Raw genomic sequence first — 27,888 nt, forward strand, 5'->3', positions numbered from 1 at the left:
GTAATTAAACCTTTTTAAAAATCACTCTTTTTAATCTTTCCATGATAAATAGGCAATTTGAGATAGTTTATCGGAATTTGATTTTTAATTTTTTATTACTAGAATTTTTTATTTTAAAACGATCAAAAAAATTTAATTTATTAAAGGAAACACTAAAAAAATATAATTTTCAAAAATTAGAAACTAAAAACAAAAAATATAAATTTTTTTTTTACAAAAACAAATTTAAATTTCAAGAATTAAAAAAAACATAACCCCGAGTATAAAACTAAAACAGTAACCTAAAAAAAATGATCGGTGAATGTTTTTTTCTTTCTTTCTTTCTTTTCAAGACTAAAAGTGGGGGTTAATTTTACTTGTTCCCTCTTTCTCCATTACACAGACTTAGAGTTCGTGGTGGTGACTCTGATTTGAGAAGAAGAAGAAGAAGAAAGGATGTTGCGAAGTCGATTCTTATGGTTCACGTTCGGATTCGCATCCACATACGCTGTGCTTTCCCAAGTTGTTTTGAAGGACCTCATGCTTGAGCGTCACGCGCTCACTTCTCACATGGAACGCGATTTTCGCATTCTCGAAGCCAGACTCTCCAACATCGAAGAATCCTCTTCTTCTGTTCCGCTCCCGATCGATCAGGTAATCGTAATTGCACGCTGTTCTATTATTCTTATGAAGAAATTTCGCATTTTAGGGTTTGCAATTCGTGGTTGATGCATAATCATATTCATGGTGGAAACAATTTGCATATTTATAAGATTCTGCGTATTTAGTGTATGTTTGGATGGACGTTTTTATTTTGAATGGAATTGATTTTGGTTAAAATTAATTTTGAAGTGATTTGGTTTATGTTTGGATGTTTTATTATAAAATCAAGTTAGGAGTAAAATTCAGTATCGAATTTTGGATCCAACGCAAAAGCTACTAAAAGTTGTTTCAACTCATAATCAATTATGAATTTTTCTCTAACGGGAAATCAAACATGGGAAAATATATCCAAAATCAATTTTGGACTCGGAATCAATTCCCCAATGCCAATCCAAACGCGCACTTAAACCAATCAATTGACTTGTATTCGTAACTAGACTGACTGGTTGCATCTGTTTGTGAGGTTGTGGATTTTGTGTGTCCAATGAAATTTAATTCAGTACTATTTTGTTATGCATATGGTGAAAAGATTATTGTATCTTTCTTCGGTTAAAATCAACTTATGCACCTCACATTTAGTTTTTTGAACAAGTCAAATGAAAGAATTTCTATAAAAGTTAAGTTAGAGAACCCTATTACACATGAGCTTTAGCTACATTGTTTTCAATCCCATAATTTCTTTTATCCTTCAATATTACGATGGATACTTGAACTTCTGTCTGTGCAAATATAGAATCTAGATCTAGATATAAAACAATTGAAAGAAGCCAGAACTAGATTTTATCTAGAGAAAGGTGCATACTAAGTTGATATCTGTTCTTTCCATCTAGACTCAGCCATGTTTTCTGCAGCTGGTAATTTGAGGAGAGGGAGAGAGAGAGAGAGATTTTTCAGTTGCAAATAGTTTTTATTCTTAAACTGATGTTCATGATTGCTCAGATATAATTGTAAAGTGCGTATTGAAAAAGTTTAATTCTCTTTGGCAGGTCGAAGGTGTTTCTGGTCCAGCGAAATGATTTCTACTAGGTTCTATGGGATTTATGCTTGATTCAAAAGGTTTGTAGAGGAAATGACCATAATAAAACAGACGATGAGGCAACGTTAAAATTCTTACCTGTTTTTTTTTTTTCACCTGGGAGATTAACCAATTGTGAGGAAAAAATGAAAAATCAAATTGGAGTTTACTGTCATGTTATTAAATATCATGCTTTTGTTGTACAGCTCCAGGAGCTTGAACTTTTAACTCTGTTTTATTATTGTTAGCAACTTTTGATGAAATCTGATCCACCTACAATGAAAAATGAAGGGACCAATCCTTTGGGTTCTGACAACTGCAGGGTGGTGCAATTGTTCTGAAATCTGTGGTTAAAATTTCATGCAGTTTGTTTTAATCAGTAGAGAACCTGGATCCATGACTACACTAGAATCAACAATATAAATGATTTATTATAAATCTTAAGTATTTGTTTTTATAAAATTTAATTATAATATGTGATCAAAGTATCAATTCACTATGTGCTCAATGGAATTTAATTCAGTACTATTTTGTTATGTATCTGGTGAATCACTCGTGCATCTTTGATTCGTAGTATGCATCGTGAGCTTTGCCTACATTCTTTTCAATCCACCAATCCATTATTTTTTTTAAAAAAAGTGGATAAATATGGTAGCCGGAGAAAGCAGTTTGGTACAGTTATTGTTTGGGCAAATAACTTACGATTTTGGTCACACCGAGAGAGAGCTTCATTGAATTGAAACTCAATTTAACCAATTTGGTTTAAAAAAATTAAAATCCTTAAGTTTTCCATAGTATTATAGAATTCCTCTTATTTTTTAATTTTTTTCGGTATCATAGTTAATACTTGAACTTCTGTCGATGCTAATCTACAATTTAAATCTAATTATCATACACTTGAAAGACACCGAAATTTAGATAAATATTTACATATTTGACTTCACATTAAAGATTTAGTTTTGCATCCATAATTAATTTTAAGTTAAAAGAATTATATGCAATTATTGTGTTGGATAAAAAAAATATGCTAAGTTTTACTAGTAATTTGCTTTAAAAATATAAATGTTAAAATATAAATCACACATTTGCATTACTTCAAAATCAATTTTAATCTAAATTTTGTAATCAATCATCCAAACACACACTAAGTTTATATTTGTTCTTTACATCTAAACTCAGCCGTATTTTGTGCTAGTAATATGAGTAGAGAGAGATTTCCCTGTTGCAATTAGTTTTAATTTTTTTGATGATGTTTCATGACTGCTCAGATTTAACTGCAAGTGTGTGTTGAAAAAGCTTTTGTTCTCTTTGGTATAACCAATTGTGAGGAAAAATTTAAAAGAACTAAGTGAAGGCTTTTTTCTTCTTCTTTTGATTTGCACAGTTCCATGAGCTTGAACTCTTAACACTCTTATACTATTATTAGCAAATTTTAATGAAATTTGATTCAGCTTACACTGAAAAATGAAGGGACCAATATCCTCTGGGGTGGTGCAGTTATTGATCTGATGATTTCTCTTTGTTACTTTATACTTATAATTCTGCTTTTAGTAGAAAAACGTTTTTTGTGGTTAAAATTTCGTGGAGTTTGTTAACTGCAGAGAACATGGGGTTCGGCTTTGGACTTGCCTATTTTCCATAGGATCGTGTCCAGCGATTATGAGACTTAAAGATCAAATTTATTTAAAATTTTGTTCATTTTTTTAAAAATAAACTGTGATTTCATATTTTAAATATTATTTAAATTTTAAATTGACTCTCAATTAAAAATTTAAATTAATCTATGTATATAAAATATCAACATGAAATAAAATTTTAACTAAATGTATAATTTTATAATTAATATTTTTTGTCAAAATATCTTTTTTTATATTTCAGGCATAGACTCACTCATTAAATTTAAATTTTGTACTAATTTCAATAGATTTTTTAAGTAAATGAGTGATTGAATCTAAAATAGATATCAAATAATTTTCTTGAAATTTTTGAAATAAAATTAAAATTTTACTTAAATGAGTTACGATAACCATTACATTTATAATTTAAAATTATGTAGTCTTATTAATAAAAAAATTACAAATAATAAATCATATTCTAACAAAATTTACCACTTTAAGTTGACAAAAAAGATATTAAAAATATAAAAAAATGAAAAGGTTGGGGGCCTAAGACAAAGATCTCATTGGCCTTATGATCTTCACGGTCCTGATTTTCCACTAAGGTTGAACAAACAGAATTGGAATTTAATCGGTCAACACATGCTATACATCTCTGTGGCTATCTCTGAGTTAAGCAAATACATTTTAAATGAGTGAAACTGTGAAAGTACAGACTATAATCAACACCAACGTTATCCAAATTCTTGTGTACTACAAGAGCTATATTTCAAAGCAAATAGTTGTGTAAGGAAAATAAATGAAAATAGAGACTTTTTCATTTCTATGTTGTAGATAATATCTATATTTCTGCTTACTGAGATAATATAAAGAAAATGCACTAAAATGTAGTTATAATTTCGAACTGGTGATACATTTGGTTATTATGTATCACTTTTCCTCATTTCTATTGTTTTGTATGCCTGACGTCTGAGCTTAAAATCCAAAGCATATGAAATGAAGATGCAATTCAACAAGCTTGTTCACACCAAGTTAATATATACTCACATTCATTTAAAGTTATTTATGCTCAGGGATAATTAAAAACTTATACACGACAAAATATTCAAGGGACATTCTCCAACAAGGTAACATTTGTTGATCAAAAACTAAAAGGAAAAAACCTTTTTCTTCACAATCCAAACAACTCTAAAGAAGAAGAAGGGAAACATAATCGAAATTGAAGAAAATGGTAACATACAAAGGAAGAATAAATTAGTATATAACTATACACTAACCAGTTGGCTCACCTTATCCACCTTATCCTTGTTAATATGTGTAGTCTGTCTATTATTATCAACTAGAAAATGGGAGCCTAAATGGATTTGAGACCCACCAAACATGTTTGAATTGTTATCAAATTAAATGATGAGATTCGCTCTGATCTTTGCATTAGAATTTTAAATGCTTTGTCTAGCGCCATTTCCCTGCTCACTTCCTCTGCAAGCTCTCGTTGTTGTGTCAATCCCATCTCGCGGACAATTATTTATTTCTTGATCTCTTTTTTCTTCAGCATTGTTCGACACTACCATTGGAAAGAGAGTAGTGAATAAAATGAACTCACAGTAACAAAAAATTTGATTTTTTTATACTAGAAAAATGGGTATATATCTTGAAAGGAACATGAAGAAGCAAGCATTACCTCGTATTGGACAACTAGAAACGTAAGTGGTAGCAGAAAGAGGGTGCAACAATGACAATATTGTCCCTCCGTTTTGACCATCACAATATTTGAACTTCATGACAAAGTTTGAAATGTGAAACAAAGGGAAAGACATTAAGAAAGAAAATGAAGTACCTATAAAATCAGAGACAATGTGGATGTGCAGTGTGTTGAGTTTGAATGAAAGATTAAATAATGTTTGTGTGCAATTTGAATTTTCACACTATTTTGATAAAGTTTGACTAAAAAAATCATTTATTATAAATAATTATTTAACATGGTGAAAGTTTTACTATGTCAACATATTATCAAAGGAAGTTGAGACATTTAAAATTAATCAACCTATTTTATTAGAAAGACATAAATTGATTAGTTTTATAATGTTGAAAAGCATCTATTGAAATAAAAATAAGAATGTATTGGTAAAATATTAAATATAATGTTTTTAATGAAAAAATTAGTTTTATTCTTTGACTATTGTTTTTAAAGATATTAATAAACAAAATCATTAATAAAGTTTAAATATAAAGTAAAGAGAAAAGTAAAATTAAAAAGTGAGACTTTATTCATCATTTGATTGAATTAAAGTAATTTTAAATATAATTTGCTTAAATTTAATTTGGATATATCTTTAATTTTTTCGTCTACACATTTTTTTACATTAAATAATTTAAATTTAAAAACAATTTATCGTTTAAAAATCATAAATTTTTTATTTTCTAATTAAATATAAAGGTGATAAAATTGTTTTACTTTTTTTAATGGTTGCCCATTTAATTTTTCCTTCTATGGTTGGATGCAATTTCACTTTCCTTTTTCCATTGACCAATTTCAAATGTCTTATTTAAGAATTGTTAATATGCAAAACACACACACACAATGAAGCATAAATAAGTTGCAAAAAAATATTACATTACAATATATAATATTTAAAATATTACACATTTTCAATATTACATAATGCATTACAATATTTCAAAATATAAGTGTAAATACTTTTATTAGTATTATAATAATTTAAATATGACAACAATCAAGGTGAGACAATTTCTATAAAAGATTAAATATAAATGTTTGAAGACTTTTTAATGATTGAAGTTAATTAGTGCTAAATAGTTTAATGTTGAATATAAAATACATTAATTAATGCAATAGTGAAGACTTTTCAAAGAATCATTTAATTTAATAATAAATTGTAGATTGTTAAAAAGTCTTCCATTTAACCAACACATTCAATAATTGTTGAAAATAAAATATACTGTACTAATTACAATAATAAAGTCTTTTCAATGACTTATTAAACAATAAAATTTAGATTAGGAAAGAGTCTTCAAAACATACTAATTTTGTTTATATTTTATTTTAAACAATAAACATATAATAAATGTTGTTTTTATTTTAAATTTTTTATTTTAAACAATAAAAATATTTATAATTATATTCTTTTAAACAATAAAATGAGGATCTTTTATTTTTATTTTATTTTAAACAAGAATTATTTTCTTAAACGATACACTTAAAGAATATTTATTTTATTTTATTTTAAACAATTAAAATATTTTTTTATTAGTCACCTAATATTATTTTTTATAAAAATTAAAATTCAAAATTATAATAAATGAATCCACATATTCAAATTTTTTTATTTATAAAATATTATTTCACCTTGATATATTGCTTAAGGTTTTAAGCGTTTATAGTACCATTGGCGTTGGCACCAAATCTTGAATTCTACACTTGTTGTCACTGTTGTATATATATAAAGAAGTTTTAAGCATGTAATATTTATAGAGTATACACATTTAATAAATTAATAAAGTGGATAAGTCATAATTATAAAAAGCTATCATAAAATTAATATAGCTAGTATTTTTACTTGTGAGTTACATAGAAGAAATATCTATTTTTATAGAATTAAAATTTATAATAAATAAATATTTTTAGGTATAAGTTATATTATAATTAAAAATTATAATTTATATATAATTGTCAGCCGTGATAGTATTCTAAAAATTAAAAATTAAAAATCAAATTTTAATTACTAAAAATCACTAATTACCAATTTATCATAAGAATAACTAAACAAATATTTTTTAAATTTAAGGACTAAAAAAATAAATTTTAAATTTTCAAAACTAATAAAACCAAGAAAGATTAAAATAGTAATTAAACCTTTTTAAAAATCAATCTTTTTAATCTTTCCATGATAAATAGGCAATTTGAGATAGTTTATCAGAATTTGATTTTTAATTTTTTATTTTAAAATGATCACAAAATTTTAATTTATTAAAGGAAAGACTAAAAAAATATAATTTTCAAAAATTAGAAACTAAAAACAACAAATATAAATTATTTTTTTACAAAATCAAATTTAAATTTCAAGAATTAAAAAAAAGCATAACCCCAAGTATAAAACTAAAACAGTAACCTAAAAAAAATTATTGGTGAATGTTTTTTTCTTTCTTGCTTTACAAGACTAAAACTGGGGGTTAATTTTACTTGTTCCCTCTTTCTCCATTACACAGACTTAGAGTTCGTGGTGGTGACTCTGATTTGAGAAGAAGAAGAAGAAGAAAGGATGGCGCCAAGTCGATTCTTATGGTTCACGTTCGGATTCGCATCCACATACTTTGTTGTTTTGAAGAACCTCAGGCGTAAGTGTCACGCGCTCGCTTATCACATGGAACGCGATTTTCGCATTCTCGAAGACAGACTCTCCAAATTCGAAGAATCCTCTTTTTCTGTTCCGCTCCCGATCGATCAGGTAATCGTAATTGCACGCTGTTCTATTGTTCTTATGAAGAAATTTCGCATTTTAGGGTTTGCAATTCGTGGTTGATGCATAATCATATTCATGGTGGAAAAAATTTGCATATTTATAAGATTCTGCGTATTTAGTGTGTGTTTGGATGGACTTTTTATTTTGAATGGAATTGATTTTGGTCGAAATTAATTTTGAAGTGATTTGGTTTATGTTTGGATGTTTTATTATAAAATAGTTAGGAGTAAAATTCAGTACCAAATTTTGGATCCGATGTAAAAGCTACTGAAAGTTGCTTCAACTCATAATCAATTCTGAATTTTTCTCTAACGGGAAATCAAACATGGGAAAATATATCCAAAATCAATTTTGGACTCGGAATCAATTCCCCAATGCCAATCCAAACGCGCACTTAAACCAATCAATTGACTTGTATTCGTAACTAGACTGACTGGTTGCATCTGTTTGTGAGGTTGTGGATTTTGTGTGTCCAATGAAATTTAATTCAGTACTATTTTGTTATGCATATGGTGAAAAGATTATTGTATCTTTCTTCGGTTAAAATCAACTTATGCACCTCACATTTAGTTTTTTGAACAAGTCAAATGAAAGAATTTCTATAAAAGTTAAGTTAGAGAACCCTATTACACATGAGCTTTAGCTACATTGTTTTCAATCCCATAATTTCTTTTATCCTTCAATATTACGATGGATACTTGAACTTCTGTCTGTGCAAATATAGAATCTAGATCTAGATATAAAACAATTGAAAGAAGCCAGAACTAGATTTTATCTAGAGAAAGGTGCATACTAAGTTGATATCTGTTCTTTCCATCTAGACTCAGCCATGTTTTCTGCAGCTGGTAATTTGAGGAGAGGGAGAGAGAGAGAGAGATTTTTCAGTTGGAAATAGTTTTTATTCTTAAACTGATGTTCATGATTGCTCAGATATAATAGTAAAGTGCGTATTGAAAAAGTTTAATTCTCTTTGGCAGGTCGAAGGTGTTTCTGGTCCAGCGAAATGATTTCTACTAGGTTCTATGGGATTTATGCTTGATTCAAAAGGTTTGTAGAGGAAATGACCATAATAAAACAGACGATGAGGCAACGTTAAAATTCTTACCTGGTTTTTTTTCACCTGGGAGATTAACCAATTGTGAGGAAAAAATGAAAAATCAAATTGGAGTTTACTGTCATGTTATTAAATATCATGCTTTTGTTGTACAGCTCCAGGAGCTTGAACTTTTAACTCTGTTTTATTATTGTTAGCATATTTTGATGAAATCTGATCCACCTACAATGAAAATAAAATTTCATGCAGTTTGTTTTAATCAGTAGAGAACCTGGATCCATGACTATATCTCTATCCATGACTACACTAGAATCAACAATATAAATGATTTATTATAAATCTTAAGTATTTGTTTTTATAAAATTTAATTATAATATGTGATCAAAGTATCAATTCACTATATGCTCAATGGAATTTAATTCAGTACTATTTTGTTATGTATCTGGTGAATCACTCGTGCATCTTTGATTCGTAGTATGCATCGTGAGCTTTGCCTACATTCTTTTCAATCCACCAATCCATTATTTTTTTTGAAAAAGTGGATAAATATGGTAGCCGGAGAAAGCAGTTTGGTACAGGTATTGTTTGGGCAAATAACTTACGATTTTGGACACACCGAGAGAGAGCTTCATTGAATTGAAACTCAATTTAACCAATTTGGTTTAAAAAAATTAAAATCCTTAAGTTTTCCATAGTATTATAGAATTCCTCTTATTTTTTTATTTTTTTCGGTATCATAGTTAATACTTGAACTTCTGTCGGTGCACATCTAGAATTTAAATCTGATTATCATACTCTTGAAAGACACCAAAATTTAGATAAATATTTACATATTTGACTTCACATTAAAGATTTAGTTTTGCATCCATAATTAATTTGAAGTTAAAAGAATTATATGTAATTATTGTGTTGGATAAGTGTTACATCCATAATTAATTTAGTTTTGCATCCAAAATTTAGTTTTACATCCATAATTAATTTGCTTTAAAAATATAAATCACACATTTGCATTACTTTAAAATCGACATACTAAGTTTATATTTGTTCTTTACATCTAAACTCAGCCGTATTTTGTGCTAGTAATATGAGTAGAGAGAGATTTCCCTGTTGCAATTAGTTTTAATTCTTTTGATGATGTTTCATGACTGCTCAGATTTAACTGCAAGTGTGTGTTGAAAAAGCTTTTGTTCTCTTTGGCAGGTTGAAGGCTAGATAACACTTTCAGCTCCAGTGAAATGATTTCTACTAGCTAGGTTCTGAGGGATTTATTATTGATTGATTCAACATGTCGTAGAGGAAGTGGCCACAACGCTGAGGCAACGTTTAAAATTTTTACCTGCTTTTTTTGTTCCTTTGGTATAACCAATTGTGAGGAAAAAATTGAAAAGAACTAAGTGAAGGCTTTTTTCTTCTTCTTTTGATTTGCACAGTTCCATGAGCTTGAACTCTTAACACTCTTATACTATTATTAGCAAATTTTAATGAAATTTGAATCAGTTTACACTGAAAAATGAAGGGACCAATATCCTCTGGGGTGGTGCAGTTATTGATCTGATGATTTCTCTTTGTTACTTTATACTTATAATTCTGCTTTTAGTAGAAAAACGTTTTTTGTGGTTAAAATTTCGTGGAGTTTGTTAACTGCAGAGAACATGGGGTTCGGCTTTGGACTTGCCTATTTTCCATAGGATCGTGTCCAGCGATTAGGAGACTTAAAGATCAAATTTATTTAAAATTTTAATTTAATACATTTTGTTCATTTTTTAAAAAATAAACTGTGATTTCATATTTTAAATATTATTTAAATTTTAAATTGACTCTGAATTAAAGATTTAAATTAATCTATGTATACAAAATATCAGTATGAAATAAAATTTTAATTAAATGTGTAATCTTATAATTAATATTTTTTGTCAAAATATCTTTTTTTATATTTCAGGCATAGACTCACTCATTAAATTTAAATTTTATACTAATTTCAATAGATTTTTTAGGTAAACGAGAGATTGAATCTAAAATAGATATCAAATAATTTTCTTTAATTTTTTGAAATAAAATTAAAATTTTACTTAAATGATTTAGAATAACCATTACATTTATAATTTAAGATTATATAGTATTATTAATAAAAAAATAATTACAAATAATAAATCATACTTTAACAAAATTTACCACTTTAAATTGACAAAAAAAATATTAAAAATGTTAAAAAATGAAAACCTTGGGACCTAAGGCAAAGATCTCAGGCCTTATGATCTCCATGGCCCTGATTTTCCAGTAAGGTTGAACAAACAGAATTGGAATTTAATCGGTCAACACATGCTATACATCTCTGTGGCTATCTCTGAGTTAAGCAAATACATTTTAAATGAGTGAAACTGTGAAAGTACAGACTATAATCAACACTAACGTTATCCAAATTCTTATGTACTACAAGAGCTATATTTCAAAGCAAATAGTTGTGTAAGGAAAATAAATGAAAATAGAGACTTTTTCATTTCTATGTTGTAGATAATATCTATATTTCTGCTTAGTGAGATAATATAAAGAAAATGCACTAAAATGTAGTTACAATTTCGAACTGGTGATACATTTGGTTATTATGTATCACTTTTCCTCATTTCTATTGTTTTGTATGCCTGACGTCTGAGCTTAAAATCCTAAGCAATTTATAATTTTGATAGGACTTGGGAGGTCAAGAAATTACAGAGTTAGTCTTTTAGTTATATTAAGAGTTAAATAGTTATAGTTGAAAGGTCAGGAGCTTAGGTGAAATTACATGAGGGTTAGTAGAGGAAAGACATTCTGATTTGTTAAGCATTTGTGAACTGAGCATTTGCTATTTTGTAGAAAAGAGGCAACCCCTTGTGAAGGAGGAACTCTGGGATATTTCTCTCCTTTTCTTGGTTGTCATTCATTATTCAATAACAAAAGCATTATATTCTCATATTCTGGTTTTTAGATTCCTAACATATTTTGAAATATCTCTAAGGAAGTTTGAGAATATGTTTTCTTGCACATACCGGTTAGGCCATGGAGAAAGTGAAATGAGGTTGAACAATGTCTTGTTACCAAATGATCAAAAACTTGTGCATTGATCAACAAAATGTTCTATGATGAAAGACATGTACAATGGCACATTGACCAACACAACCACTATGTATATCATAGTCATTAATGAAAGGAACAAGAGAATATTGAATTGTATGCCACATCATTAGCAACCAAAGTATAATTTAATTTTTAAAAGATTAATCTTCCCATACAGGAATGATCCCTTGTGCTGCCAAACGTTTTTTAACCCAAAAGATAATGTGTCTTGCAGTAATCTTCTTTTCATCAATGAGAAATGGCTCAACGGTGCTTGCTCCCGAGTTATACGATGACAGAGAAAACCCCTTTGGACCTGTTCAAGGGAAGAACAGAATGATGCTTTACATGTGCATTTAACTCAATGTTAGTGTGGTGCTACTTTCTCAAGGAAACATGTACATACATACCAATAAGGTTTCCTGTGGGAAAAAATGCCCAAAATGAATAGGGGTTGCCTTTCTTCAAAAAGGAACCTTCCAACTGCCAATCATAACCCAATCAAAACGTTATGAATTTCTAGTAATGCAAAGATATATAAAATGAATAACTCTATATCCTTCTAAAACACTTTCTTACTAATCCTTCTAAAAAAAATTCTTACTAATCCTCATTAAATATTTTTACTTTGTAATTTAGTACTTCATCAAATATTAGGAGGATTAACAGAAAGATACTTGTAAAGGATGAAACATTATTCTTACAAAAAAGAGCAACCTTATTGTCCTTGAAGACCAGCTCAATATTTGAGAAATCTTCTTGGGCTTCAAATATTGATTTCAGTGAAGGGATCACATCCTCCTCCATCATCTGAGGCAGAGGCTTAGCTGGAGCTTTAGCAGGAGGTTTCTTTGCCGGTTCGGCTTTTGGAGCTTCCTTTACCTCCTCCTTTGTTTCAGCAGTAGCTAAGACCAGAAATTGCAATAATAGTTTCAGTTATACTAATCATAGTCATTCCAATGCAAAATTATTAATAAATAAATTAATAAATAAAACCAAAGTTTTTGAAACTTTTAATTGTGTTAATGCAGAAACACACCTGCTGTGCTAGGAGATGATTCTTGAACAGCAGAGCAGGTGATTCTGATTCTGCTGACCGTTTTAAATTTACTTGCAATCTGCAAATCAAGAAGAACAAATATTGAGAAGAAACTTATCATTTGGTTACTTCAACAAACAAACAAAAAATATTGCTATAATTGAAATATCCTAATATTTAAGTTGTGTAAGTTCACTACATTAGAATCATCTCATCTAAAACTTAAAACTGAAAGCTATAACTAAAGATTAGCACGATTAAATGAAGAGAAATAAATAATGTTCCACATAAATTTTCTTATTAGATTAACTAATATGTACAAATTATTTGAGTTGAACCGGAATAATCAGAGAGACATACCAAAGGTAGTACTAGTGATGATGATGATGATGATGAGGTGGGTATGGCAACATTTTGGGAGACATGCAAAGAAGAAGTTGATGTTAATGAACACAAACGAAAGCTAGAATCTCCAAGTGCTCCTCCTCTTAACAAAATTGCCATTTGCATTATTCCTCTCTTAATGCTTTGATTGTGTTCTTTTTTTATTTATTTTTTCTGTTTAGTCACCAACCATTTTTTTTTCTGTCACTGATTTGTTAATGGTTTTGGTCAGAAATATGCGTGGGAGGAACAAAATGAAAGAACCCTCTGATCCACATGGTGCTTGAGATAATATGTACCACTGGTTTTGAAGCCTTTTCTTCTATCTATCTATTTAAGAAAAGAAGAAAAAAAAATACACAAACTCGGAACACTAGAGTACAAAACTAGGAGTGGCAGAAATAGTGACCACAAGTGGCAATGAATTTATGAATGAGTTTCAACCGTGTATAATAATAAAATTGCTATAGACAAATCAAAAACAACTTCAGCTTCTTGTTTTCTTACTATTTTTTTCTACACGCTTCTCCGATAAATTTCTCACCTCTTTCTAGTGTTGTATTTTCACTAAAATACAAAGAGGGGGTAAATTAAATGTTAGCTGTACTAGTATAACTACGCTATATATATCACGAGGAAAATCCTATAATATATTATCTTGGGTACACGTCAAACTTTCTTTCAACTTAATTTAGAATACTTCCATATTTTTGTTTAGTATTGTGGAGAATCCTTCACGTAAACTTTAACCACAGATTACCAAATTGAAATTTAAAAAAAAAATGTATAATATGAAGTTGAATAGAACTTTGGTAATAAATAAAAATTAGAAAAACATGTTAAAATGCTTATCTCTTTTAGTTCAAGTTACTTTAAAAAAATTACATATAAGCATTTGGATTATAATTATTTGTGAAATGTTTAGAATTAAAGCATATTTTTATTAATAAATTTATAAGTGAAAATAATGAAAAATGAAAATGTTTTTCTCGGTTAGCCAAAATGTTATTATTAACGCTCCTTCTGTAAATGACCGTTGTTTAAGGCATGTAATACAAATTCTGTCCAAGTCCAATACAAAATTAAGATAAATTGGTAACTTAAAATTAGCAGAAAGCAGAAGATTCAACAAAAACAACAGAACAAAACTCAGAAGGCAGAAACATAACAGTGTAGCAAAGATAATCAAGAGTCAAAACCATACACATCACATTGCTATACATATCAAATTAAAAGGGTAAAAATACCTTAAACAATTAACAATGCCATCTACTAAGAATAAATGCTAGAAAAGTATTACACTGTTTTTTCGTTAAAGTACAGCAAATTAATAAGCAAGCACAATGCAGCAAATCTGATCCTCTAGGTTAGTTTCTTGTGGTCGTTCTAGTTCTCTTTTTGGTTGGCACATGGCTAGAAGGAAGAGTTTTCTGCTTGAAGTTTTGAACCATGTTGTACACCTGCAGCAGTATGACAATTTTAAGATAACAAATTATGGTATCAAGGTATAAAGCAAGAATTTTATCCTTAACTGCACAGAAGCTAAATCTTTAGCATATTTAATTCTCTTACAAGTTACAAACAGCATAAAAGAAACAGAATGATCCGTTGTTTTTTAACTTTTAATGTAAAGATACTCATTGTAACATACTATTTTAATGGATTTAAATCATAGAGGTCAGTCAATGCAAACACACGACAGTAGTCATGCATATCAATTGCGTTTCACATGGTAATTTCAAAGATGTTCCAGAGTGTACAAAATTTGTTTGTTGTGAGGGTATGCTGCATGCCGGCCAAGTTGAACTCCTATTTACCCGAAAATTCTATGAAAGGGCTATCAGCTATGCAATGTAAAAATTCTAAATTAACTATTTTTAAGCTTATTAGCAAAGGATTGATCGAATTCACTATAGGCCACTCTATTAATCCGAGAAAACTATTACACTGTTTTTTCAGTTTTAATTACAGCAAAAGCAGAAGAGCTTGAGACCAAAAAGTATAGCGATTAAGGTCTCATCTGTCCATCAAAATTGAGGAATCTGTTAAACAGTTACTTACACAGAAGAGCTTTATAAAAGTCATACACTGTCCTAAGTATTTACAATTGTTAAGAGTGAAGAGGATTAAGTGTAAGGTCGCTAAGTGCAGCATACTACCTTTCTTACACTGGTTGTCAGTCCCATACTAGAAAGCGCATTGCTGTAAACACACTTCCAAGTTGTTTTATTGTCTGGGCTTTTGAACAAATCATCTACTCCTACTTCCAGTAGAAAAAAGTTAACATTAGTACAAAAAGAAGTAGCCTTTAATGTGTACAATGTGATCATTATGTTCATTTTCATGCACATCAATCAATCCATAGGCTATACCCTTGGATGTTCATGGTCCTTGCATTACTTACAATGAGTAGATAATGAAATTTAGTTACTTGTTATTTAATATAGATAACATATTATGAATGTCCAGAATAACCTATGTAAGTAAAGTAACTGTGATCTGGAGAAATAAAAAGACTTAATCATAATAACAAGTTGTAATGCCAATATAGAAAGTGAGGCTTGCACCTTTCAATTGTAACACTAGCAATTCAACATACAACTTGAGGCGGATGTGACTGAAAATGTGAACAAATTCCCCAATATCTTCCCTCAAAACTATATTGCAAGTCTTTCTGATGTCAATTTTGAGATTTTTTTCCAAGAAGCGATCCATTGCTTCTCTTCTAGCTAATGGAACTGCTTCTCCATCCAGTAAGACAGATGGAAACTCCCAGAGACCGGCAAGCAATCCTTCTTCAGGCCTTTTGACAAGAATAAACTTGCTGCTAGACTGGTTTTTATTTAACGTTTCAGCTCCAACTAACTCAACAACACATACAGCAGAAAAATCACATCTTTGTTTAACCTTCACACCCTTAACAGGATAATCTGTAACTGCTACTGTACTATCATGTTTAGCATTTGATAGCGCGTGACAAAATTCTGATGCTGGACATGAGGAACAGCTTGGGTTCAAAGGGGTGCATACAGTTGCCCCAAGTTCCATGAGAGCCTGATTGAAGTCCCCAGGACGAACAGGATCAACCAACTGAGCTGCTAATTTCCTTAATCTCCATTGCAACCCACAAAAAAAAGTAAATGAAAAGAAATACAAGCTTGATTTTAAAATAAATAGATTGTGCCAATAAGAAATCAGTAAAATTATGGTGAACTAACAGCCCATGAATGTACCTTGGTCACCACCAATTAAAAGAAGGCAATTTATTTAGAGACAAATCATGTCAGATAAGAAACTCAGAGTTTCTTTCTTTAAAAAGTTTATCCATTTAGTGGTGAATAATTTGTTCTAGATGACATAAACTCACCAAAATTTCTTAATAGTGGCTGAGTCTTTTGGATTTGCAGAAATAGCCCTCAGTCTAGCAATCACCCTTACCACATTTCCGTCAACAACAGGTACAACCTGATAATTTAATGCATGAGCAAAAGCCAATAGTTACTTTTCCGGAACCAAAACACAGAAACTGCCCACCTCTTTGAATGCAATAGAAGCAATGGCTCCAGAAGTGTACTCTCCAATTCCAGGAATGTTTCGTAGCATAGAAGCCACTTTAGGAATTTGGCCTCCTTCGGCAACAATTTTCTTTGCCCCCTGACAATGGAATGAATCTGATCAACTCAAACCTTGTAGCATGTACTGGTAAAGGTAAAGCTTAATTATCTCTTATTGATCTCTGTCTTTACTTTCTTTAAGTAGGACTTACCTTCTCACTATTCATTACATAACACAAGATTGAGGATCTTTTAACATAAACAAAGTTGCTCAATAGGACATTGAATATCGTGACATGAAAAAGCTTCAGATACTCTATGTTTGGCAATATCCATTATATGAATTATGATGCATGCATTAAATGCCATGTCTTTTGCTGCTTTTACTAAGAAGGCAGAAAATATATAGTGAAGAAGGTTTAACGCCATTATTAACCATTTCAAAAACACTCTCCAATTAGTCATTAATAAAAGACAAGCGACAGAGGGAGAGGCCAAACAATGTTGTCAATTGTCATGACAGAGCACCTCTAAAAGAAAACGAGCTCTTCGGTAGTAGCCCAAACCTGCCCACATCTCATTTACTTCCTGCACAAAAATGACAACAATCACCTGGTGAGGATACAATTAGTCTTCAAATTAAAACAACTGCTTTTAAGTACACACACACACAAAGAAATCAAAAGAAACAATCAGTTATTGCTATCTATACTACAGTCCAAAGCACATAGAGTTACAGAGGTTCCCTTTTTCTTCTTATGCAAAGCCCTAAAACCTTGGCTCCAACAATAAAAAACCGAGCAACAATAACCAAAAACAAAGATCAACCATCCTGAAGCAGTGGCATCTCCACCACCATATGCTTATTTTGTCAGATTTTGTTAAAAAGCATTAGCCAAACCTCACAAACTGTCAACCAGAAAATGAAACCGTGGCAACAAATCATCAGCCCTAAAGTTGATATCACAACATCAAAGTATGAACAATATTGAGTCAATTTTCATTCCCCCCACCCCCCAAAAAAAGGAACTTGATAGCATATTCACAGAACAGTTGTGCATTTTCTTATTTGCCCATCAAAATATACATTAAAAGAAACAGTTTTTATGTGGAAGAATGAAAAAAGGAGTGGAAAAGCAAGCAAAGGAAACAAAACCTCAAGAGAAGCTTGCGCAAGATGGTGAATGGTGGGCCATTTTTGCATCCAACGGTTGTAATAGGCAATAACAGTCTGAACCCTTGTTTGCTGCAGCATAACCTCCGAGACCCACACCCCATAAGCTCTTCTTTCCACTTCTTCATCTTCTTGTTTGAATGTGGTTCTCCAAGGAAGGTCCCTTCGGTTGAGGTCGTACCAGTCCAAAAGAGCCACTCTCAGTTTGTGAGTCTCGTCTTTGGAGAAGGAAAGTGAGTCCTCTATGTCTTCCACTTCCACCAAAGGTTGTGGCTTTTTGCTCTCCCCAACAACAACAACGCTCCTTCTCGTGCTATTCTTCTTCTTCTTCTTCTCTGACATGGTGGAAACCAGTGGTGATGGTGATGGTAAACTCAAAAGCATACAATGGTTTTTCAACTCAACTCCATCCAATGTTGTTGTCGTTCGTTAAGAAATAGGAATGTGGGGCGGCGCTGCTCAAAATTTGAAATCATGCTTAGTTACAAATTACAAATCCCTGCTGAATTTTATAACTGGAATAATGGAATTTGTAAAACAAACTAGATAAAAAAAAAAAAAACTAGCAGTACACAAATTTCAATTACATTTTACACCTTCAGTCAACTGAGACCATCTTTATATATTAGAAAAGTCTAATTGTTGAACATATTATATAAATTATTATAAATTTTTTAATATTATTTTTAATTTACATGAATAAAAGAAATCTTCAAAATATGTTTCATTGTTGTTTAATAAGGCCTTCATGTTTGATATCAAATTTTAATATATGATAGTTTAGAAAAAAATGTTTTTTTAATTAAAATTGACATAATTTAATAAATTTAAATAATTTATTAATAAGTGTGAAATTAGTTCTTAAATAAGAATGAGCTAATCTTAATCAAGTGAGGTTGGATAAAAAAAATACCCTTTGAGTTTTGATTAGAGAGATATAAGAGATGTATGATTTCTTGAATTAGGAATTTGAGATTAAATATTCCTCAATTTTTATTGACCTAGTTCTTTTGTAGATAACTTCCTTTGATGTGACAAATATTCTAAATTTTTTAGCATGAGTTTTTATTTGTGAACAAGTTTTTGGAAAATAAACCATTTTAAAATATAATATAATTTTGTTAAACAAATCATTTCTCTAATTGTTTTGTGGTTTAAAATATATATTTGTTCCTATTGTTTACTCAGCTTGTTTATTATGTTGTCACTGAATTTGTTTAACTTAGAGGTGAATATACAAGTTATGATTTGCAAACTAGTTTGCATAAGACTAACATGTGTTGGTTCGCATGAAAATTGAGCCATAAAAGACTTTCATCGATGAAAGCAGTTGAAACACCTTCAGCATACATTTTTTATTCCACTTAAATTGTAATGAAAGTTGGCAAAAAAAAAAAATACAGTTAACCACTCCTCCAATAGAAATTTTGTTGTAATTATCATCAAAAGGTAAAAAGATTTAAGATTATTATGGATTATTTTGTGAAGAAGATATTTTTATCATTAATTATAATTGAAATTGATCATGAGAGAAATTTGAGAGTACACAAAATTGTCAGAACTTATATCTCAAAAAAATTGGAAGGTTAAAAAGATGTAAATCCAATCAATCTCCTTTTTTTTACTGACAATTTCATTTATTTTAAAAAAGGAACTATAGCTAATTATTTAAAAGAAACAAAATCATTAATGATCCTTATATATTTTTTATTTTTTGAAACACGTGTAAAAAACTAATTGGTGTTAGTGTAAACATGATATTTTTTTTATAGTGTTTGTTAAGGAATTGCAAAAAAAAATTACCTGTGCATTTAAATGTATTTATTTATTTGTAATCAAATCTATTTTTATAAGGAGATATTCAGTTTTTGAAAAAGCTAAAAAAAATAATGTTATACAAAAATACATACTGATAGCATGACATTATATAAGAAAAAATATCATAATCATCAATATTATTTACATCAATGTAGGTAAAGTATCATTTTCTTAATCAGAAAAAAATTATGTTTTTTTAAACTGGTAATTAGGCACGGATTAGAATTTTTTTCTCAGTAAGTAATTGATGATAATTAATTGGCCAACTGGTAATAATAATTTTTAACTTTTTTACACTTAATTAAGACTAAGAGAGTCCCCAAACAACCCCCAACCCCTGCATCCCTAACCCTAACGCTATTAAAAAAAAGTGGAAATAAAACAATGCTAACGATGAACGCCGTCTGGCATTCCCATTTCGCCGGAAGTACAAAAGCAAATGGTCGAAGTGACATGGAAGCCTTCCTTCAATTCGATTCCACCAATCATAATCCTATGAGTTTCAAACATATTTATTTACTATTTATAGTTAATAAGTAAATATTTTAATTTTTAAAATTTATATTTTAATTTTTAAAAAGTCTTAAATTATTTATTTAAGAGTCAAAAAAATTTAACATCAAGAAAACTTTTAAAAATTAAAATATAAATTTTAAAAAACTAAAAAATTCACTTATTAAATTTTTATTAAATTTTTAAAAACTAAAATATCTACTTATTAACTATAAGAGATAATTTTAAAAATTATGAAAAGTAAATGATACTTAAACCTAACAACATTTTTTAAAATAACTCATATAACAATAAATAAATAAAACAATAAGTAATCATTACTTTTAAAAATATTAGTTAACATTTTTTTATATTGGTACAAAAGTATCTAATAATTTTATCAATAATGAAATTTTTTTCTTTCTAATTATATTTGGAATCAACTATTTGTTTAAAATCAACATAACTTTTAAATTATTTTTTTGGGAATAAAGAAAGATTCAACTTTTAATTGGTTAATAATAATAAAAATATATATATACTACCAGTTTTTCCTTCTCATAATTTACAAAAAAAAAATAATAACACGAGATTATCTTAGTCATTTTCTTACCAAACAATAGTCACTACAAAAAAAAAAATGTTTTTTATATATAATGACACTGATGATGCTGATATTTTTGTTATGCCGCTAAAGGAAACGCCTTTCCTGAGAAGTCGGAAGGAAGAGAGTGAGAGTGAGAGTGAGAGTGAGAGTGAGAGAGATGGAGTTTGGATTTTTGGGTTTGGGGATAATGGGTAAGGCTATGGCAATCAATCTGCTACGCCATGGCTTCAAGGTCACTATTTGGAACAGAACCCTCTCCAAGGTTTATACTTTATATATATGCTACTCATTCTCTTCTGCTTATACACTGATTGAGCTTTCTAGATTTTCAGGTTTTTTTTTTATAATTATGTTTTTGTGTGTGCGAGTCCTTGTGATGATTTCTCTCCATAATATACTGGTTGATTGTTATGGTTAAGATAATTTTGTGCATTTTTGTCTTATTTTAATTCGGGATTCTATAGCATAGTTTCTTCTCATGTACCATTGTCATACTTCAAGATATACAGAAAGTTATGTGCTGAACCATTGTTCCAGGCATTCTGTAAGGCAGAGCAGCTGAGTAAAATTATTTGTATTTTTAGATTATATCAGATTAGTGGGATGGCAAAATTGTGTATTTTATTGTACACTTTATCGAATGGATTTTTTTTAGCTTCTCTAAAGTAATTAAGGGTAAAGTGATTTCAGTTTTTGATGAGAAAATCAACGGTTTATATTATGGCACATTCATGCTTTGTTATCACATGTACACGTAATATCAACTATTGATTTTGTCGTCAATGACTGAGATTGCTTAATTTTACATTATTTCTATACTATGAAGTGCTCACTATAAGCCTGCCTTACTAACTTTTTTAATTTGAATACTTTGCCATTGTGCCCTGCACTCAGATAGTCCTGACTTAATGTTTGTTGCAACGTCTAATTGTAGTGTGATGAACTCGTGCAACATGGTGCTTCAGTTGGAGAAACCCCAGCAACTGTAGTCAAGAAATGCAAGTATACCATTGCAATGTTATCTGATCCTTCGGCTGCTTTATCGGTCAGTGGTTGTGATTATTATTTTTGACACACTACTTCTTTTGTGCTCTTATTTGAATTCTGTTTGTGGTGATTATCTAGGTTGTGTTTGATAAAGATGGTGTTCTTGAGCATATTAATGGAAAATGTTATATTGACATGTCAACAGTTGATGCTGATACATCTTCCAAAATATCTGAGGTTGGTATTCCTGGCTGATGTTACGATTTATTTTCACTTCATTCAAATTCAAAATTAATTCTTTTCGCTATTTGCGAATTCTTTTGCTTGAGATATGTGTAAAATCTAGTCATGTCTTAAGCTACTTTTCCAAAATTTTGCTATTGCTCCCTGTTGTTAAAGAGAAACTTGTAAATAACACAGAGGCTGTAATTGCTAATGTTGCATTGCATGACATCATTTTCCATATTGTTCGGGGTATTTTCTGGCAAAATTTAAATCATTTTTGCTTTGTATTTTATTTCATCCCTGAGCCCCCTATATCATTAAGTGTTTCATAGCTGAGAAACGTTGCTCTAATTCTCCCTCTTCTCTCTTTTCCCTAGATTGAAATGATAATGTAATGTAGTTTGTAATTTACATTGTGGGGACATCTTTTTTTTCACAATCATACAGCACAAGTTTTTATCTAATTATAAGTTTGTGATTATAGTCATTATTTGGACTTTGTCCATTAAAAATTTCTGCATAAAGGATGTTAAATTAGCTTGGGAGTCTATAGTACTGGGGATTTCTGTTTGGATGAGGAATACTTGATATGAAGCTAAACTTTCCCAATCGCATAATGTGATGGGAATTCAATATATTACATTATTTGCAGATTCTTGCTGTAGAATGATAGAATTTCTGCAATTTTATACCCCCAATAAATAAATAAATGGCTTGGAGATCCGTGAAATATACCCGAATTTCGTAACTAAATCTCTGACATATTTAAGCCTAAATAAATATACAGTAGTTATTTGTATCCATGTGTTGTATGCATGGCTTAAAGGTTCATTGTAGTGTACGCTTGTTCATGCTATGTGCATAAGATGGTGCTTGCATCTTACGTTTTAAGATAAGTTCTCTGATTAGGTAAAACTTTTACCTAATCAACCTTTCAAATTGAAAGAAGTCCATAGATAAGTTGTCATTGACAGACCTGATTTCCACAGGCTATCAAAGCAAAAGGTGGTTACTTCCTTGAAGCTCCTGTTTCGGGTAGCAAGAAGCCAGCAGAAGATGGCCAACTCATAATACTTGCTGCTGGAGATAAGGTATTTCTAAATGTTACTCAACAGTTGTGGATTAATTTTCAGTCATCTTTCTTGTATGCTTCTCTATTGCGCCTTTAACTATTTGAGGGAGTTGAAATCTTCAGATGCCTCTTCTCTCCATTATATGACATGTTTGCATGCTAGAAGTTTTCTGAGTATAGCATGCATAATATACAATAGTAATAGTGGACTAAAAGTCTGGTTATCAAATCCTATGGATCAGTTATATTCTCAAATAGGTCAAAATTATTAAACTAAATAGTTGAGATAATTTAAAATAAGATTGAAGTATTTTTATGGTTTTTGGTTTACAAAAAACATTAAACTATTGCAGAAGAGAGATTTAAGTGATATTAAATGCGGTCAGGAATTATGATTCACTAGTACCAATTTTTTTCCAATCACAACTCTAATGATTACTGATTCCCAAGGTCAACCAAAGTCTATGATCAAGGTCGAATGATATTCTTTGCCTTAAATCAATACTCCAATAATCATATATATATATTAATTTAAGTCAAAGGATATAATCAAATTCAAGTATGATCAATTAAGGATTAATTAATCTATCATAGATTACCCAAACAGTTTGATTATGCAATTTAGTGTAAAACGTTCCCTACCTAAGTCTACCAAACATATGCAGATGATCATCGCTGTACGTTCCATTAAGTATAGGATTGATCAATTTCCAAATAAACAATAAAAACAAAGAAAAGGGTGAGAAATTTCATCACGTCTGAGTAAAAGACCTCGAAACCGTTGTAGAGCCCAAACAACATTATTCAGATGTTTTCCCTCCAAATAAGCAAAAATAACAGAGAATGTCATCCATTTTGATGTCACACCAACAATATTAAGAACAGATACATGGGTACAATTGGACAATTACATCATGACCCTTGGAATAGGGTGACTAACCAATCAAAATAAAACTAGAAAGTCTAAAAGAAATTAACATAGACATACCATAAGAAAGAACGATCATGATCCGTTCTCACGATGTTGCCTACCCTTTACAACCCTCAAACCCCTCAAAAGTGCTCTCTAATTTGTAAAAATGACAAAAGGTCCCTTTACAGATTTCAAAACCCCCTATTTATAGCTTCCTAAGAATACAAACTCAGAAGGTTGACGCTATTTACAAAGGGGTGTCATCATATTATAATGACCACTCACCACGACCGTGTTGGATATACTATGGTCATGGTCAAGTGACAGAGTCTTCAAATCTTTAGTGTAAATTTCCACTATTTTCACTTGAGCGATTATGCTTCTGCTAGACAAAAATAACACCCAAATGTGAGTGTTGCCAAGAAAATACATACAAATGACACAAACTCACCAAATATCACTGTAAAAGTGGTTTATCACTATCCAGACTAGCTACTGACAGCAGCCAGAACTTTCCATTAAAAGGCTTGAAAATATTGTGACAGTCCTGCTAGTCAACTTTAAAATGCATATGCAAAGGTAATTCTCATGAGCCAACTATCCCAAAAACATAAGTTGCAAGAAAATTGTCATGAACCGATTTTAAAATACATTATTGTGAAGGCTTTGATACCTACCATATCAAGAGCCTGATCTCCCAAAAGCTCAGATTGTTAAGTGAAGACACATGAATGGTTTGTATTACATCTCTAACAGCAACGATAATCATTTCCTCTTAAACAGCAAAGCATTCATTTAATATTTGTTATAAATATTTGTATAGCTGATGATTTGTTACACTTGAATAAGCATCTATGCATTCATCACCTCGAAATGGGTAAAACATTTTTTTCCTTTAGGTTAGACACGAGTGTAACTTAAAATAAAGTGTTAAACTGAGAGAAAATAGGAGAAGGAAAGTTGAGAGAGTGTATGTGATGCTCGTTAATTTATGTAACATATATAAAGGGTGGCCCAATGCACGAGGTTCCTACCTGGTGGGGTCTTGGGTAAGATGTATGCAGTCTTACCCCCTCATGAAGATGGTCACAAGGTAGTGCCAAGGTTCCTCCTCTTGTGTAACATATACAATTAAAATTAAGAATATTGTTGTGATGGGTGAATCCCCGCAATTATTGCAGCAATTAGATGGAGAGTGAGAAATAAAACAAGTGGTCTCACCATTTAAAATGAGTAGGACATTGGAACTTTTTTGTTTTTTGGTTATTTTCTCTCTCCCACTGGTATTTGAAGTGTTCTGGTGGCCATTGGAAACAGTCATCTAATGGGAGAATGTATCTGTAGTATTGATACACGTTCAATGAAAGATGAAGTGAAAGGACTAGGGAACAACCGCCATACTTAACTTTTACTAAGTTGATTATGAAGGTAAGGCTGAGTATTTGATTGCTGGTAATGTCCCGATAGAATTAGTAAAATAAATGTTTCTGTCCTTGATCATATGAGCTCTTCATAGAGCTTGTGAATCACCTAGAGATCAGAGTTCTAGCCCATTGAGCCTAGCCATAAACTACAAGAGAGAGACAGAAAAATATTATCAATGAAGAAAGCATTACTGTCGTGGTTGTCAATTGTCTGTTGAAGTTGGATGTGTAGTTATGAAGTTAGGTTTTGTTGATATCATGTGTTGAGTTATGAAATGTGTAAAATGTGAAGTATGTGCATTATTTTATTTTTTGTAGATTTAGTTAGATTTTTTTCTTTCATTAGGATTCATTTGTCAAGGTTTTCTTATTTGTAGTAATCAAATCAGGTCTGATTTGATGTCCATAATTCTAGCATAGTTCAAAGCTGTATAAATATTGTTCCTTCTTTTACTCTTTGAATTATCAGAAAACAATATTCACTTCTCATATTCCAAGTATGTGTATATATAAGTGCTCATATTCAGATTCCTTGTTATGAACTGCTCCATCTTGAGGAAAATAGAAAACTATAAATATGCGTTGTGTATCTTTCTGTATATTAAATTTCCGTGGTTGATTCTTTTTATATGTAGGCATTGTATGATGAAGTGCTTCCAGCATTTGATGTACTGGGGAAGAAGTCTTTCTTTCTGGGTGAGGTTGGAAATGGTGCAAAAATGAAACTTGTTGTTAACATGATAATGGGCAGGTAATATCTTCTTCCCCCCTTTTCTTAGCTCTATAATTTTTTTATTTCGGAGTGGCATTATTTTATGAATCAGTAAGCAAGAAATATTCATCCAGATTGCAGTATTAGTATTCCTTATTCGTTTGCAAGCCAAAATGGATAGCATGTCCATATTTTCTGTCTAGTTCTGTAAATCAGTTATTCTCTGTTACAGTATGATGAATGCTTTCTCTGAGGGAATCACACTAGCTGAAAGAAGTGGTTTGAACCCTGGAACTCTTCTCGATGTGCTGGTAAGTTATTTTGACCACTAAGATTCTTATTGCTACCTTTAATTGTCATTTCAAAGCATAATTAGGGAATTTTTGTGTGCAGGATCTTGGTGCCATAAGTAACGGCATGTTTAAATTGAAAGGACCTACAATGCTCCAAAACAGTTATTCCCCAGCTTTTCCGCTGAAACACCAGCAGAAGGACATGAGATTAGCTCTTGCCCTTGGAGATGAAAATGCTGTATCAATGCCAGTAGCAGCTGCTGCAAATGAGGTAAAACTGTTTTTCTCATTTTCTTTCTGTGGCAATCAGAAACTGCTTTTTTAGTTCACGTGACCGCAATCCCAGTGAATAATCACATGTCTGTATCGAAATAAGTAACCCCACTTAAATGCTTGTCAGTTGGTTTGGATCCTAACATTCCCATTTTAGTAAACAAATCATAACATTAATCCCTTTTGAGTTTGATTTATGTGTTATAGACACAATTTAACTTCTGTATGATCATGTGATATCACACGCATATAACAAGTAGTATTTATCAACCACTGAGAAACAACTGAAAACTATGCAACTCACTTTTTAGTACTGAAAGTCTGCAACCAAAACGGTTACTAAACTTACCAAACCAAGTTCTAGGAAACTGTTTGTTGTTAGCTACAACTGAGCTAGCATCTTCATTGATTGCATGTTGCTTCAATGCTTCATCTGTTTCTATATATAAAAAAAAATGATGGAACCTTTTTATCTTCTATGTTTAATGACTCTTGTCATAGAGGTTTCATAAGGTGCTAAAGTTTGAATTCTGTTTGTAGGCTTTCAAGAAAGCCAGAAGCATGGGGTTGGGAGACCTTGATTTTTCAGCAGTTCATGAGACTTTGAAAGCTCCTGATCATTCATCTTGACCAGATGGATCTCTGAATTGATTAAACCACTGTTAGGCAACAGTGTGATGCGAACCATCTATTTATGAAACAGCAATTTGAGCATAGGTCATTATTGTAGAATCTTGTTGAAATGAATGAACCTTGTAAAATTTTGCTACTTTCACTGCAAGATTAAGCTATAAAATGCAAGAACATTGGTTTAGTTCAACTGATTGCAGACTTGTAGTGGACGGCTTGGCCATCTGTTCACAGACGTTAATTGTTTTAGTTTATGTGAGTGGTTTGAATAGGTTGCATGACTATTTTATGAACCTTCGTGGCATTAAATGTTTGCTTTGATTAGGCTCTTTATGTGTATTTATACTAATAATACTAATAACTTCTTAGAGTACTCAACTCATAACTTAGGCA

The 27,888-nt window shown here is 30.5% G+C and overlaps 4 protein-coding genes and 1 long non-coding RNA gene across 7 annotated transcripts; 3 read left to right on the top strand and 2 right to left on the bottom strand.

Moving 5' to 3' along the window:
- Positions 1-300: 300 nt before the first annotated feature.
- Positions 301-2,000, top strand: LOC114418340. The gene is made up of 2 exons (XM_028383636.1): positions 301-633; positions 1,629-2,000. The coding sequence occupies exons 1-2, from the start codon at positions 436-438 to the stop codon at positions 1,656-1,658; spliced, it is 228 nt and encodes a 75-aa protein (XP_028239437.1). The 5' UTR covers positions 301-435; the 3' UTR covers positions 1,659-2,000.
- A 5,470-nt stretch (positions 2,001-7,470) lies between these two features.
- On the top strand, positions 7,471-9,067 carry LOC114418341. Its single transcript, XR_003668006.1, has 2 exons — positions 7,471-7,739; positions 8,732-9,067. It is a non-coding gene; the product is annotated as an uncharacterized LOC114418341 (long non-coding RNA).
- A 2,806-nt stretch (positions 9,068-11,873) lies between these two features.
- On the bottom strand, positions 11,874-13,663 carry LOC114418342. 2 transcript variants are annotated; one of them, XM_028383637.1, is made up of 5 exons: positions 13,298-13,663; positions 12,938-13,016; positions 12,616-12,803; positions 12,309-12,381; positions 11,874-12,214 (listed from the first exon to the last, which is right to left on the bottom strand). In XM_028383637.1, the coding sequence occupies exons 1-5, from the start codon at positions 13,445-13,447 to the stop codon at positions 12,060-12,062; spliced, it is 645 nt and encodes a 214-aa protein (XP_028239438.1). In that variant the 5' UTR covers positions 13,448-13,663; the 3' UTR covers positions 11,874-12,059. The 2 variants fall into 2 exon arrangements, with proteins under 2 accessions (XP_028239438.1, XP_028239439.1); XM_028383638.1 differs by having other exon boundaries at positions 12,176-12,214; positions 12,603-12,803; positions 13,298-13,624.
- Positions 13,664-14,470: 807 nt separating this feature from the next.
- Positions 14,471-18,543, bottom strand: LOC114418343 (adenine DNA glycosylase-like). 2 transcript variants are annotated; one of them, XM_028383640.1, is made up of 7 exons: positions 18,032-18,543; positions 17,404-17,463; positions 16,856-16,975; positions 16,689-16,786; positions 15,889-16,427; positions 15,481-15,581; positions 14,471-14,781 (listed from the first exon to the last, which is right to left on the bottom strand). In XM_028383640.1, the coding sequence occupies exons 1-7, from the start codon at positions 18,431-18,433 to the stop codon at positions 14,689-14,691; spliced, it is 1,413 nt and encodes a 470-aa protein (XP_028239441.1). In that variant the 5' UTR covers positions 18,434-18,543; the 3' UTR covers positions 14,471-14,688. The 2 variants fall into 2 exon arrangements, with proteins under 2 accessions (XP_028239441.1, XP_028239440.1); XM_028383639.1 differs by having other exon boundaries at positions 14,474-14,781; positions 15,481-15,584.
- Positions 18,544-21,037: 2,494 nt separating this feature from the next.
- Positions 21,038-27,822, top strand: LOC114418344 (glyoxylate/succinic semialdehyde reductase 1-like). The gene is made up of 8 exons (XM_028383641.1): positions 21,038-21,228; positions 21,901-22,011; positions 22,092-22,190; positions 23,168-23,269; positions 26,223-26,338; positions 26,532-26,610; positions 26,693-26,863; positions 27,406-27,822. The coding sequence occupies exons 1-8, from the start codon at positions 21,124-21,126 to the stop codon at positions 27,493-27,495; spliced, it is 873 nt and encodes a 290-aa protein (XP_028239442.1). The 5' UTR covers positions 21,038-21,123; the 3' UTR covers positions 27,496-27,822.
- The last annotated feature ends 66 nt before the right edge of the window (positions 27,823-27,888 follow it).

Source organism: Glycine soja, chromosome 7, assembly GCF_004193775.1.
Source record: "Glycine soja cultivar W05 chromosome 7, ASM419377v2, whole genome shotgun sequence".
Lineage (NCBI taxonomy): Eukaryota > Viridiplantae > Streptophyta > Magnoliopsida > Fabales > Fabaceae > Glycine > Glycine soja.

Bases quoted from the DNA above. Each gene is read 5' to 3' on its own strand.
- LOC114418343 (XM_028383639.1), bottom strand. From the start codon at position 18,433: ATGCTTTTGAGTTTACCATCACCATCACCACTGGTTTCCACCATGTCA. The intron at 16,976-17,403 runs GTGCTCTGTCAT...TTCCATTGTCAG, and splicing joins GAGCTCGTTTTCTTTTAGAG to GGGGCAAAGAAAATTGTTGC. The intron at 15,585-15,888 runs GTGCAAGCCTCA...TTCTACTGGAAG, and splicing joins GCTAGTGTTACAATTGAAAG to TAGGAGTAGATGATTTGTTC.
- LOC114418340 (XM_028383636.1), top strand. From the start codon at position 436: ATGTTGCGAAGTCGATTCTTATGGTTCACGTTCGGATTCGCATCCACA. The intron at 634-1,628 runs GTAATCGTAATT...TCTCTTTGGCAG, and splicing joins TTCCGCTCCCGATCGATCAG to GTCGAAGGTGTTTCTGGTCC.
- LOC114418342 (XM_028383637.1), bottom strand. From the start codon at position 13,447: ATGCAAATGGCAATTTTGTTAAGAGGAGGAGCACTTGGAGATTCTAGC. The intron at 12,804-12,937 runs GTGTGTTTCTGC...TTCTGGTCTTAG, and splicing joins ATCATCTCCTAGCACAGCAG to CTACTGCTGAAACAAAGGAG. The intron at 12,382-12,615 runs GTTGCTCTTTTT...TATGATTGGCAG, and splicing joins TGGTCTTCAAGGACAATAAG to TTGGAAGGTTCCTTTTTGAA.
- LOC114418344 (XM_028383641.1), top strand. From the start codon at position 21,124: ATGGAGTTTGGATTTTTGGGTTTGGGGATAATGGGTAAGGCTATGGCA. The intron at 22,012-22,091 runs GTCAGTGGTTGT...GTGATTATCTAG, and splicing joins ATCCTTCGGCTGCTTTATCG to GTTGTGTTTGATAAAGATGG. The intron at 26,864-27,405 runs GTAAAACTGTTT...TTCTGTTTGTAG, and splicing joins TAGCAGCTGCTGCAAATGAG to GCTTTCAAGAAAGCCAGAAG.